The 14,788-nt window shown below is 40.3% G+C and overlaps 1 protein-coding gene across 1 annotated transcript; it reads right to left on the reverse strand.

Annotated features, from left to right (window-relative positions):
* Positions 1-782: 782 nt before the first annotated feature.
* Positions 783-14,237, reverse strand: LOC139709048 (nucleoside hydrolase-like). The gene is made up of 6 exons (XM_071621014.1): positions 14,087-14,237; positions 7,567-7,795; positions 4,748-5,072; positions 3,279-3,415; positions 2,022-2,114; positions 783-1,049 (listed from the first exon to the last, which is right to left on the reverse strand). The coding sequence occupies exons 2-6, from the start codon at positions 7,759-7,761 to the stop codon at positions 783-785; spliced, it is 1,017 nt and encodes a 338-aa protein (XP_071477115.1). The 5' UTR covers positions 7,762-7,795; positions 14,087-14,237.
* Between the last annotated feature and the right edge of the window lie 551 nt (positions 14,238-14,788).

Consider the following 14,788-nt stretch of genomic DNA (forward strand, 5'->3'; position numbering starts at 1 on the left):
GAGTGAGACTCAAGCATTTAGGGGTCGTCTCACGATCTCACGCATGGCGCCCATTTTTCTCACGCATCGGGCAAAGTCTGCAATTTGGGCCCATAAAAAGTGATAGTTACAATTGAAGGTATCTTTTCCTTTTGTCTTTCAAAATAAGTAAAAAATAGATCTAGTCACTTTAGTATGCACCTGATCGCGCCATTAAGAGCTAAAAATTGAAAAAGCTCCCTACCGTGGGAGGCCATGGGGGGGGGGGACCCCTCCCACACCCTCGCTTTTGCGCACATTCGCTCGCTGAGATGCCGAGTCATGAAAATCTCACTCATACATTTTTGGTTTGAACTTGGCATCCCTGTATATACAACCTTTCTACTGTGTACTGGCCAGCAATTGGTGAATACTGAGCCCTTCCATACTTTGTGCACAATAATTATAAACACTAAAGTACGCAACTGCACTTGTGCTATAGTGTATGCTCGATCGTATAACTATTGAGCCCATGTTCGCATACTGCATATTTCTAAAATCTAATGCCTCTTTTCCATGCATAATTCTGATTTTCTTGATGTTGAAGGTGGCTCTCCATGCTTACATCGGCACATGCATGCTTATCTTCTTGAACTCTTCAAGGTTTATACGGTAATTTTGATTGAGACTGACTGTCAATGATTGGTTGATTTTCCCAATTTTATAACCATAATTATGCTTTTATAAAATGAAACTAGGAAAAGCATTGGAAGACGCTACGATCGAGTGATCAAAACCAGGCGAACGAGTTCAAGCGACCATTATCATCGCACACAGTTAATGCACATCTTCTTGAATTCCTCGAAGTCAATTTCGGTGACAATCCTGGTGGGCGTGACCGAAGCAAGGGTGGGGTCCATCCCTCCCCTGTCGATGACGAGGTGACCCCTGCTGCACACGCCCCCTACCTCCACTGTACAAGGACACGCCTCCACCTTTGTGACGAGACTAGGATTGGCGCAGATTGCTACTGCCATCTGGTCGCATGGAGGAAACTTGTCTTGCAGTCCACCTGTTGTTTTATCAGGTTGCTAAAAGCAAGTAAACAAACAGACAAACAGACAACACAGGTACCGGTAAATCGGAAAGAGAAGAAACGGAAGAGACTCTCCATTTTCTGACTAAATCGGTCGGTGTAAGTCTCATTTAAAATGTGGCTTTTGCGGTATCCAACAATATTACCGCTGGTATAATGATTGTCAACCTCAGGAACAGCTTACTCCTATTTAAAGGATCATTCTTATAAAATATGTAAATAATAATTATGGCAACAGGAACGTTTGCCTAGAGATTTCTCTATGTAGCTTTCCCACTATTCGATTGATTGCAGATGGACTTTGTAATATCACAATGTGTGGTAGGAGCCATTCGGATCAGGTGAATCACTTAAACCAGGTAAGTCCCCTGGGGAAAATGTCAATGAGTTGTATTATGCATCACTTTAACTGCTATATCTAGCTCAGTCGGCAGCGCATCTGCCTCACAAAGGATCCGAGTTCGATTACCGATTCCCACAGAGCAATTATGTTGTGTGAATCATATCGTCCCCTATATAGTATCAAAGAGGCAAAATACTCTGCCTCTCGGATAGGACATAAAACGGACGTCCCGTGTGTGAGAGAGTCACAACTCATGCACGTAAAAGATCCCGCTTCATACATGGAAAAGAGCAGGGTGTTTAACCCGGTAAAGTGGTCCCGCCTCACATTCAACTGGACCCCATGGGAGACCAGCTGTTGCAGCTGAATATGGGATACCCAGCCATCTTCTTAAGATGGAAATGAAACAGATAAACAAACAAAACTTACGCCTGATTCAACGTTGATGTTGATTGTATTTATACGTGTCTAATCAGCTAACTGCGAGATTTTAAAATCAACGAATTATAGTCTTTGTAAAGAGCGCATCTTCAGGCTCCCGTTAGTTGTCGATGGAAAACAGTTTTTGTTGATTTTTTGTTTCGTGAATAATAACGTTAAGTTTACATGGTGAATTTATGGTACCTCTTTACATACGGCGATGATGAATTCATGTGTGTCTCGAAGGAATTGTCCAACTTTGGTGTCAGTCACAAACAAGTTATCGTACATCCAGTCCTGTATAGTGGGGTGACATGTACAATGCACGATAACGAATATCACATTCTGTCGAAGATATCATTTTCAGTGAGCTTGTGATTAAGATGAAGAAACATTTTCCCATTAATGTTACCACGACGTGACTAGTGAGAGAAAACATAAGAAATGATGCAAGAAAAACGACACTCATTAACTGTGACAACGTGTCACAGCTATGTTGTAATAGACAAGGATCTATGACGCTGTATTCTGTGAAGCAAGTTTTATGATATATTATTTATGATTATGTCGAGGGTGTCATAACAGTAAAAAAGAATGGACAGAAGCACTTTGTTTTTCACCGAAAGCAAACAAACAGTTCCCTTACTCGGGACAGAACAGGCAGAGAAATATTAAATTCGCTCCTCTGCTGTCTACAGCATGACTAACCTTGTCAAAATAGTTTCAGCTTGAAGAGCATTGTCCTCGATTAATATTATTCTTTCAGACATAAATCTAGACGCCTATAAACACTTCTGAATTGTGAGATGGCTGTCATATTTCAATTTCATAGCATTAACGAGAGATTTCCATTTCAAGGGGAAACCCGTTCCGTAACACGTGGGACGGCAAAGAACGAAGAGGTATATATTATTATAAAGTTTGCAGCCTTGGTTTACTGTCGAGGTATTGTAATTTTCCTGAGAGTTCATACGAACCATGAGTCATACAGCCCATGGGTTTTGACGCTTAGCAAAAAAGGCCCACGAAACGATGTCGAATTCGCAGGCTGTTTTTACCTTGTGTCGAACTCGTGAGCCTTGTTTGCCTAGTGTCGAACTCATGGCTGTATGACTCATGGACCTTTTTTAAAATGTCGAACTCGTGGGCTGTATGACTCATGGGTGTCGACCTCGTGGGATGACCCATCGCACAACCAGTTCTCTAAAGCACAGCTAGAGTTAACTCACTGCCCGCATGACTGTAGAAGGTTGCGTGTATAAGTCTTTGGTAGTTCCTAGGCGAAAGGGTTAAAGCTATTGAAGCTATGTAGAAGTGGGAAAGAGGGCTGGAAAAGTATTTTCAATTTGCGCACTGTATGTTAGAGTCTCTTAACTACAACTGTCAGCCTGTCTGTCATGCAAACTGCCTATCATCAGCTTAATGTGCTTTCCCTGAGCTAGAGGGCTCACAGAAACTTACTATCTCCCAGGCGTACTTAATGGTTAACTCCCACGAAACAAGGGTCTTCGGACACACGAATTCTCGCAGGACGACACGGGCAGCTTCCGGGTCAGCGCAAAAGTTAAACTCGGCACACGGGGTAATGTTTCCACGTCCTGTGGACAAAACAGAAAGCAATGAGGAAGCATGCATGAGCAAAATGGAAACTCAAGGAAAGAGAACAAAACTGTGATTTAACATAAGGACAAGAGCGTCAATGATCTAACTGCCTGTAGAACTTGCAACTGACGAATCACTTTTATACCTTTGAAGTATACGTCATTATGACCAGCCATTAGCTTTTTCTTTCAACAAAAAAAGTTTATGAATTTCAGCTTCATAGGCCCATTTTTGTCCTGCCAATCTTTGCTATGTCTGATCTTTATCACAAGTAACATATTCTCGTCCATCTACGATGATACCCCCTCAGGAGCTCGATGTCACAAATAAATGTCACTGAGATTGTTTGCAACGACAGTCACCATTGGCTTGAATACGGTTCATTTTTGGTCACTCTCGAAAACATTTATAATTGATTGAGATGCTCATGGCTCCTCTGTAAACCGAATAGCTGCATGGAAAGAGAGAATTTGCTGTGCATCGTAATGATGCTATATACATCTTTATGGTGGGGACGCTGTGGCATAGTGGATACGACTCCCGACTCCTGACTCCCAACTCACAATTCAATTCAATTTTCAATTCAAAGCTTATTTCCTATTTCGACAAAACATATATGTTTCACCTCCTTTGATAACAGAGAATATGGTAAACAGAATATTATGAAATTAAACGACTGTACAATAATTGAGGACCTTATAGTGATTATACATTGTAGTAAAAAAGAAACAGAAGTGGTCGAAGTGAAGTACATGTATAACCTTGCTTCAAGTGCGAAAAATGGGGAAAATAAAAAAAAATGGGGAAAAAGGTCCTCCGATCGGAGGACCCGGGTTCCAATCCCACCCAGTGCTTACGTCCTTGGACAAGATGTTTTTACCCGCCATGTCCCTCTCAACCCAGGTGTATAAATGGGTACCTAGCAACACTAGGGTAATTATAATGGAAGGGCCCTCTGGTAGAGCAGTAACAACACTGAAGAGGCTAACCTGGATAAATAAGACATTATCATTATCATTTTCAATATTATTATTATTATTATTATGATCATCATCATCATCGTCATTATTAAACCTCCTTCAAGGAAGCAAAGTTAACAGGAGATGCACAGCAGTGCCAGAGGATGTTTCTTTATTCCACTTCAATAGCTGATGTTGAAGGTGACGAGGAAGAGTATGGGGAATTGGGTTGTCGACATCGATTTCCTCGCGAAGATAATCGCTCGTCATAGGAAATTCTTCGATCAGTTTTATCATGATAAGATCATTTATCAATTTCTCTTGTGATTTTGTGTGATCAAACGTGAAAAATACTGCATCCTTGCGTACCTTCTGAATCACCGCCCATGATGACCAAGTCTTTGATCTTGGACGAGAAGGTAGGGTCGATCCGGAGTGCCAAGGCGAGGTTGGTTAGAGGGCCGATGGCAACAACACTGATCTGGCCCGGGTGCTCGTTTACGATGCGGACCAGGGCCATGCACGCAGGTTCGCTCTGGACCAGACCCTGGTGTTGTGAGCCTGTGTCCGGGCTGTCGGTAGACTCCGTGGACCCTTGTCCCCCGAGGCCATCCGAGCCATGCACGTTGAAGCGTGGTATTGGAAACCCCGCTAAATTTTCGGCTGCTCCCTTGTAGATTGGACACTTAGCTTTCTGTGATTATAGATCATAATTATATCCATTTTTTATATCGTCATAAACATAGGTGCATGACAACATCGCATTAAGTTCAAGAGCAGTACGAAAGTTATGGCAATCAAGTCATGTTACTGATTATGTGATAAGTTTTTGATGGTGACAGCGCCAATAGTGATCGAGAACCACAACACTATATAGGAGACACAATTAATGATATTGACACAGGATGTTGTCATCCACGTATCAGTAATAGCATCAACATTATCACCACCTCTTCTTCCGACAAGAATACAGCAGCGGAATACTGTAGCTGCACGTTGAGTGCAATGATGGGATTGTTTAGTATCGTAGTAGTACTACTACTACTGCTGAACTGTTGCTAGTGCTATTGTAACTATATTTCTACTACTTCTACTACTACTCTACTACTACTACTACTACTACTAACTACTACTATTACTACTACTACTACTATTATACTACCACTATACTACTAATACACTACGACGACTACTATACTACTACTACTACTACTACTACAATTATACTACCACTATACCACTGATACGACGACGACGACGACTACTACTACTGCGACTATACTACTACTACTACTACTGTACTACTACTAACACCACAGCCACTCCTGCTGCTGCTACTAATACCACTACTTCTATTACTACTGGTGGTACTATTGACCGATTCGGGTTCGTTGAGGGCAGCAGACATTTTACGGCACAGGGCGCAGCCATAGTGGGTGTATCAGCCGACCCCCCCCCCCCCCCCTGCTCTCCCCCACCCCGGGGCAACATGTTTATCACGCACTTGTAACAAAGGTTCGCGCACTAAGCAAGCATTCGCGCACTCAGGGAGTGCGGAGGGGGGGGGTCGGCTGATACACCCACTATGGCTGCGCCCATGCCAAAAATACACATATAGCGCGTCACAGAATCGGTCAATACTGTGACTACTATCGCTTTCCCAATTCTTTTATAGGCGCTATATCTGTTCATTTCTGACTAGAGAGAGAGAAAAAAAAATGTGTGTGTGTGTGTGTGTGTGTGTGTGTGGCAAAAGAAAAATACAACGAAATCAGTGTTATGAACATGCACCGTCCTTGCATGACTGGCTATAATAAATGTTGTAAAAATACATTGCTTTCGTTGTCGTTGTCGCCAATATTTACTTTGGGGGTTTTTTCTCTCCCTCGGAAGTTAATCACTACGAAATTTCTCTCGTACTGTATAAATGGGGTGCACTGCAACCTATGCTAATGTATTTCTTCCCGTTCCCCCTCTTACCGACGGAATGAATGAACTCATATAAAGTGCAAGCTTCCTTTATCGTTTTCCTTCCGGCCTTCCGTGTTGTACTGATAAATCACTTTCGCTGTATAGGAATGAACAGTATTCAATGAATCTATGCCCTGGTTATTAATTAATTAATCAATTAATTAATTGATTGATTGATTAATTGATTAATAGATTAATAAATAAATAAATAAATAAATTTATTTATTTATTTATTTATCTATCTATCTATTTATTCATTTATTTATTTGTTTATTTATTCATTTATTTATCTATTTATTTATTCATTCACTCATTCATTCATTTATTTATTTATCTATAACGTATATGAAAAGTTTGTATCTTTTATATGTTTTGGAGTAACTATTTGTATATCACTGGGTAGACGTAGAATGCAAAATCAATATCAGTAAATAATTCAGCACTGGTGATGATATAAACATCAGATATCTCCGACGAGAGATTGTACTGGAGTCTATTTTAGGGTCACGTGGTGTATTTGAGTAGTGCATCTCAAATTGATTGTATCCTATACTTTCATTATTGCAATAAACATTAATATAAACATTGACATCCACACCAACACGAACATCAGCATAAACATCTGTATAAGCTTCAGCGTCAACACAAAATCAGCATCAGCATCAGCATTAGCATCGACAGCAACACCAAAAACGCAAACACAAGCACATGAATTAACATTAACACTAACAGCAAAATTAATACTAATCTCCATGTCGACGTTAAAGGGGTGGTACAGCTTCGGCTGAGCTGGGGCTCCAGGTTTCTAATGTTTTTCGATGATTGTTAATTGAAATAATTAAAAACCTCTCATGGAATATGAAAGAGCATTATATTCTACCTGTTCTACGAAGAATTTAAAGTTTATTTGACAAAAATTGGTTCTGAAATGGCTGACATATCTAGAATAAAACAAGCCTAAAAAAGGTGGGGCCCATCTTTTATTAGGATCGCTTCGTTATCATGGTTATACTTTATTTTTTTGATATCTCAGTCATTTTAAAACCGACTTTCATCAAATAAACTTTAAATTCCTCTTAGAATTGTGTGCTCTTTAACATACCATGCAGTGGTTTGTAACTATCTCGCAAAGAATTAACAGCTGAATCCTCGACTCAACCAATACTATACCATCCCTACCAATATGGAAGTCAGCATTACAAAGAAAAAAAGCTTACACAAAGTTTGTCGGACAGACGGACTGTTCGCTCCACGTTACGGCAGACTTGGTCGACCTCGACGTTCCCGACGACGCACGTGATGGCCAGGATCTCGGTGCCGGGATCGGCTGCGGCGATCAGGATGCCGTTACAGTCGTCGGTGCCACCGTCGGTGTCGATGATGACCAGTCTCTTGTCCCGAGATGGGGCCATGGTTGTCCACTACCAGCAGGGTTGACCTTCCAACCTGCAGCGCCATTAACAGACACACACACACACACACAAACACACACCAGTGACGTGAGACATGAGATCTACTGGTATAAAAGAGGACTGATGAGGTGCTTACGTCCCCCTCTCCTCCCCGCCCCCCACTAATGCCCCATCACTTCCCAAAATGTGTATTATACACCGTATGAGTACGGGCATCCGTGCGTATGCTAACAGAAAGGGTTGGATAGTGTAGAGCGGTAGGTCTACAGCAAAGATGGGGGTTACAAAAGGACGCCTTTCCTCTACACTTGGTATTTAGAGTTACACGACGTTTGCTCCTTCGACAATTGCTCTGGTCTTATTTTCTCCAAGGACTTATTGTTAAGGTTAGGGTTGTGATAGGGTTTTAGGTTTAGTTCGATGTGAGGATTAGGATTAGGGTTAGGGTTATGACTGTGGGTAGAATCTATGTCTGGCTGTACTCTATAGCCTGCAGATGTTTCATGGGGGCAATATTGTCGCAGGAACAAATGTCATGGAGCCGGTATTCAAAGCAAAGAGATCGCCTGCAATTCTCGTTGGTTTAGTGACATCAACCATCCACATCTCTCCCTCGATCTCGCTTCACTGCGCGTTTTATCTGTTTGTATGTGTGTTCTTTTGTTGTCATTGAGGAAAAGGGGGAGGGGTCAGGCGGGGTCATTTCTCTTTCTTCCCTAGACGTCTCTATATCAATGCCATAGATGCCGTCAGGGCAGTGAAGTACATCGCACTTGTGCGTTGATGTGTTAGTCCTACATCACATCATGACCCCTTCATCCTATCTGCCCCCCCCCCCCCCTCTCTCTCTCTCTCTCTTTCGCTTTGTATGCTACAACTTGTACTACCTTTTGTCACTCATTAGGCCTCATATAAACCAATGTCGTCGTTTTTTTATTAGTCTTCGTCACAAGAAATAAGGTTCGGGAAGGTATACACATCTACAACAGAAGGGATCATACGACCTACTTTGAGATGACCCTCGTCCAACTAACCTCCATTGACTTAATGTAGGTCAGTTCGACCACGGAGCTTCTTAAACCCTCTGCGTGCCACGGGAACTTCCATGTCCATATAAGTTTGTGTGTAAATTTTGTGCACATTTGACTCGTTAACACATGCAGAAAGGGTTAATTGGTTTGACGGGTATTGTTCTTATAGCTGTTTGGTACTACTTTGCTTTGCCGTGTGTATTTTGTGTTTGTGTTTGAGTGTGTAAAGAGAGAGAAGCCTCATAGTCACTGTCATTTTCCTGTACTTGCTTGAGGTTTCCGTCTCAATGCGTACAACTTGACAAGACGCATGGTCAGGAAGAAAGGGTGCCCTTTGGGGAAGATATCGTTATATTTTAAGCTGCTGCTGTTTTAATTAAAGAAACACTCTGGTTAAGACTTATTAATTCATACTGTATCATTATAATCTAGGTCTCTGACGCTCTACGAAATAATACTTCGATGAGCGCTATTTTCTGGGGAAGTGTAATCACTGGCCGGCTGCTGTTTTCATTTTCTCTGTCTCTATGCACAGTGATATACCATCAAAAGAGTTTTGTATTCTACATAATTATTATCAATGTAAAGTACTTTACAATGAATACTTTCAAATACTGCGGTAAACACTATATGACGCTGTTGATGTACGCATACTGTGTAAAAATTCCTTCCCATATCATACATGATCAACCCCGGAGAAAGAAAGAAATATGATTATTTAAAGGGTTATAATTATATAAATAGAATCCTGTCATGGTCGTGTCAGGGAAGGGACGAGCGCACTCGTGAGCACAGTCTAGAGTCAACATTAATTCTAGTCAAGTCATCCTTGCTCGTCAGAAGCATGAAAGACAAACACACACACATGCACACACACACACACACAAACATATATATATATATATATATATATATATATATATATATATATTATACACTTATACACACACAAACACACACACACACACAATGCATTTACATTTTGACGATGAACGGAGCATGACACAGAGACTCCAACTCTACCGTTTTCGACGGGAGATCTCCCGCCGAAAACCCATTTTTGCAAAATCTCCCGTTCTCCCGTTTGAGATTTAATTTCTCCCGCCCTGGCTCTGTGTCTCCCGTTAGAAAGGATTTTTTACTTATTGCTATTGTATGTTGAAAAAATAAGCCTTAGATAGCACCAGAGAGCATCTACAACCCTAGGAATTTCGCGCTTCGCACACATCAACTTGGAGTCTCCCGTTTGCTAGGGGTTTCAGGCGGGAGAATCTCCAGATCAGAAGGTGCTTTGGGTTGGAGTCTCTGATGACATTGTGAGGGGGTTTCTTAGCACATCATCGACTCACCCTCCTTATATGTCTTGTCGTTCATAAGACATGGAAAGAGAAAGAGAGAGAAGAGAAAGGAGGTATATACACGCATATCATAATTATGTATGAAGAGCTTGCTTCCAAAAGGCGCTAAATCCATCATTTTTCGATGGATTTAGCGGCTTTTGGAAGCAAACTCTTAATTATGTGTATATATATATATATATATATATATATAGAGAGAGAGAGAGAGAGAGAGAGAGAAATAGAAGGAGACTCTGAGAGAGGGAGAGGGGGAAGGAGGGAGGGAGGGGTAAGGAGAGAGCAAGGGAGGGGGAGATGGAGAGATAATGAAAGAGGAAAAGAAAAAAGTGTTCTTACAGTTCCTCGAGAAAACGGGTCCAAAAAAAAAGGAAAAGGAGGAGGTTGGAAGAATGACCAAATGTTCTTTTTCACGTTATTCAAAAAGCAAATCAAAAACATTCGAAAAACAAAATCTTGTGCAGATTCCTTTCCTCCCTCTTGTTGTTGTTGTTGCTTTTTTGTTGTTGCTTTTTTTGGGGGGTATTTCAAGACCGAGTTTGTGCATGTTTAAGAGATGTGAAATAAATTGAACTGAATTGAATTGAATTGAATTGAATTAAATTGAATTGAATTGAATTGAATTGAATTGAACTGAATTGAATTGAGTTATCAAAATAGATATAGAGGAATACCGTTTTCAGATTAAAGGAACATTTATCTTATAGGAATTTTTGCCACTATGACATGGTGAAGTTCATCGATACGTATCAAAAATAGTTTGAAGACCCCGATGGGGGAGGAAGACTAGAATCGTTGGCAAATGAATTATGTGGACAGGAAAATGAATTGTACGTTTATCAGCACAGGGGGAATAGACAGGAAATGAGCAAGGTTCAAATAAATTAGTGTTGTTGGCGCGTATAGAAACTGAAAAACTTTACTTTTGTGAGATGTGTTTAATGCATGTTATGTATTTTGTGTTGCAACAAAGTATTGTTAATTTCTGATAAATATTTATGCAAATAAACTAAACTGAAGCTGAAAAGTCATATCTACTTTTGTGATGTAATGTAAAGAACTGTGATATGATATGATATGATATGATATATGATATAATTTATGATATGATAGGTAATATATAATATTATAATCATGACAACATTGAATGTGTGTTACTTCAGAGGCGAAACCACGTTGTTGAACCTCAAGGTTAGATACAGTAACGAATTAATAGATAACTGAACAACAGAGTGATTGAGATTATAAAGAATTTCTGTCAAAAAAAAACCCCACAAGTTTTCCAGAGAGGTTTGGATGTTTCAAATACTTTCGTTTCAATCTCACAATGTCAGTTTTCATACCATGTTATGGCGTTACCTTAATGAAGAAGGTTAAAGGCAACATTCCTCCGCGCTTATTGCAAAATTTCACTCGTCATTTGAAACAGGATTGCTGAAGTGATAGTAAATGTTACTTAGCTGAGCAAGAGATGAGCTCTTATGGATTGTCGCTTTGATATTGTGATTACAGAAAGAAACGTGATAATTATTATGGCTTGACTTTGCTGCCCCATTTTCATTTCACGACAAACGAGTTGCACAGCATACAGCCTCTGTTTGGAATACAGACGAAGATCATTGTATTATGGTCTCAATACAATGTTCCTTCTTCTTCTTCTAATCTTCACGGCAAATTGCCCTTTGTTGTTTGCCTTATTATTGCAAATATCAGCCCTCTCGTGAGTGTGTATTCGACCACTTCACCGGGGCTGCTCTTTACGGGAGAGGTGAAGTGGGTTCTTCTATGTCAACTATGTGCATAGGGTATAGTTCTCCCACACCGTATCAGGGCAATTACCCCCCCCCCCCCCCCCCCCCGGGCAATTACCCCCGGCTAAATACTGGTTAATGACAAGGTTAGAGTAAAACATAGGTTTAGGGGTAGAATTTGGGTAAGGGTTGGGTTTAGGTTCAGGATTTAGGATCAGGGTTGGGGTCAGGGAAAGGGTCTGGGGCACTAGTAATTGCCCGGGGGTAATTGCCCTAGACCCCTCCCACGACCCTCCCACGACCCTACCCCTCAACACGAGACAGACGACTCGACCTATGTCTCCTCCGAAAGAATTAAATGGCAGTGATGATATGAGGATAAAGTGCCTTGACAGGGGGCACTTAAGTCGAGCTGGGACTCGAATCTCACACATGCATTTTGGATGCCTGCAGTCTTTTCCGCTTGGTCTGTATGATAGTAGCTTTACCGCTCAGCCACGACAGCAGCCCTGGAGGAGTGGCATGGTCCCGTGTTTTGCCCAGATACATCGTTTCTGACTGTTTAACCCTATCAGAGCCATGGACTTTAGACAGTGTGAACAATGTAATGGGTTTTTTTGTGCCATTTGCACACAAGCACAACAAGGGTTAAGACATTAAGAACGTCTAACTAAAGTGTGGGTGCTTGGATAGTCCGGACCTAAGCAAAGCCAACATATTTCCGTAATTTCATGTGGTGCAACTATGAAAGCACTTTTTTGTTTTCGTTCATGAACACTATGAATCTAACATTTCTAAAGATCTCATGGTCTAGGATGATAATCCGGATCAAATTTTGTGGTGTTGTAGCACTTGTTAGAAGTTGCCCATTTGTTGTTTGTTTGTTTGTGTGTGTGTGTGTGTGTATGTGTGTTTGCATGTTTTGTTTAGTTTTTTTTTTTTGGGGGGGGGGGGGTGCGAGGGGGTGTTTTTCTCCACAGTTGACTCTTGACCCCCCCCCCCCCCACCGGTAAGCCCCCACCGGTAAGCCCCCCCCCCCCCACACACACACACACACACACAAATTACAAACGTTCGCAGCCCCTGAATAATACATCATCTATTTATTTATTTATTTAGGCCTACTTCATTCAACGAAATAATCATACAGAATAACTGTAATGCTGTGCGGGTGAATAAAACATATTGCAACAGTGATTATGAAGTACAGAGGAGATTTACATTAATAAAAAGATATGAATGTTACGGTCCAAACGTTACTATTCATTTGATATATTTTAACGTTCATATTATATATAATAATTATGAAGAGCTTGAATGCAAAAATAGATGAACAGCATTTTCGAAGTTTTTATTTAAGGTCATCATTAAACAGGGAAAACTGAAACTTTTCAATGATACTTCTCCCGTTTCATTACAAGAAATGTTCTTGAAGATAATATTGAGATTGTTACATATATAATGTTTTAATTACTTTCAAGTTGCTATAAAGATAGGTTTATCTGTTATTGCATTTAAACTCTTTTAAACTCTTTTAACTCATTTAAACTCTTTATTATAAGGCCTAGACATAGGTATTATTTAGATCACATAAAACTTAAGTTAATATCTTAATTTAAATTCACACTGAAAGTCACAGTGACGGATCAGTTAATGAATTAAAAGTACCAAGAAATGTCAGAATGCAGATTTCCACATTTCTATTTCAAAACATGTTGAAACTATAGTTTATCTTGTGCCGAAAGCATAACGATTACTTGAATGCTTGCCTGCTTTTCAACTTTTAGCACGCATAGACTGATAGATGGCAACGGAGGGTGCAGCATTTAGCAGCCTGAGTCACAAAAATCCTAATAGTGGTGGTATAAAAGGGGTTCGGTGGGTCTAGAGACAACATGCATACAATATCATGCACACTTCAATAAGCGGTATTATATCGTTCATAAGAGAGACGGAGATACATTGTTAAGTGCAGGCTGATAAAAATAGATGTTCTATACTGCATGACAACATAGCTCTTGGAATAGTGCGTGTCGCTTGTCTTCTGTAATCTGGGATCTATAATAGTCTATAAAGGCGGTGCAAACTTCTTGCCTTACGCTATACGCCATCGTTTTTCGAGACGAATGAATGCAAACAACAATGATAGTCTATAATGCATTATACAAACTAAATATTTTTCCCTTACCTGCGAAATCGTTTGACTGGTTGACGCACAGACTGTTAAGTATGCTTATAACCGTGGCGAGGATGGTGCTTGAAAAAGTCCAAAGTGAATGAAAGCACCACTGTTAGTGACGTTAAAAGAAGAAATCGGTGTTTTCGTTACCCTGTGTTTATTGAAGATCGACTACCGAATGCTGAGTAGCACATGGACTACCCCAGTTGTAGCGCATGCAACGCGCACGGAATAGCGCACCACATGCAGGTCTACGCTTTTAACAGTTTACTGATTATAGGGTTATCTCTTATATCTTTGTGGTGGCTCTCAATCGTATAAGGTCAGAACTTCCTAGATGGGAATGATGTGAATTGACGTTCGAATAGATGAATGACACACCTATAAAAACTTGTGAGGTTTATGCAATCACTATCAAGGTATTTATGTGAATAACAGTGCCAGCTGCAACTTAGGATTACATATAATATATATATATATATATATATATATATATATATATATATATATATATATATATATATATATTATAGTGTCAACACTTGAGAAAGGGCGGCGAGACGCCCGAAAATTTGTGTGAAGAAATAAACCGTTGGTGAATACAGCATGAACTTTGTTGCAGCTTTGTTACTTATATATATATATATATATATATATATATATATATATATACATATATGTGTGTGTGTGTGTGTGTGTGTGTATGTGTAT

Source organism: Diadema antillarum, unplaced genomic scaffold (assembly GCF_040938485.1).
Source record: "Diadema antillarum isolate AM-2024a unplaced genomic scaffold, OU_Dant_1.0 seq00001401_RagTag, whole genome shotgun sequence".
Classification (NCBI taxonomy): domain Eukaryota; kingdom Metazoa; phylum Echinodermata; class Echinoidea; order Diadematoida; family Diadematidae; genus Diadema; species Diadema antillarum.

What these genes read in the sequence shown, in the direction of transcription:
- LOC139709048 (XM_071621014.1), bottom strand. Translation starts at nt 7,761, where the DNA reads ATGGCCCCATCTCGGGACAAGAGACTGGTCATCATCGACACCGACGGT. An exon ending in GTCTGTCCGACAAACTTTGT is followed by an intron (nt 5,073 to 7,566) that starts GTAAGCTTTTTT and finishes CTATAATCACAG; the next exon opens with AAAGCTAAGTGTCCAATCTA. An exon ending in TTAAGTACGCCTGGGAGATA is followed by an intron (nt 2,115 to 3,278) that starts GTAAGTTTCTGT and finishes CCCACTATACAG; the next exon opens with GACTGGATGTACGATAACTT.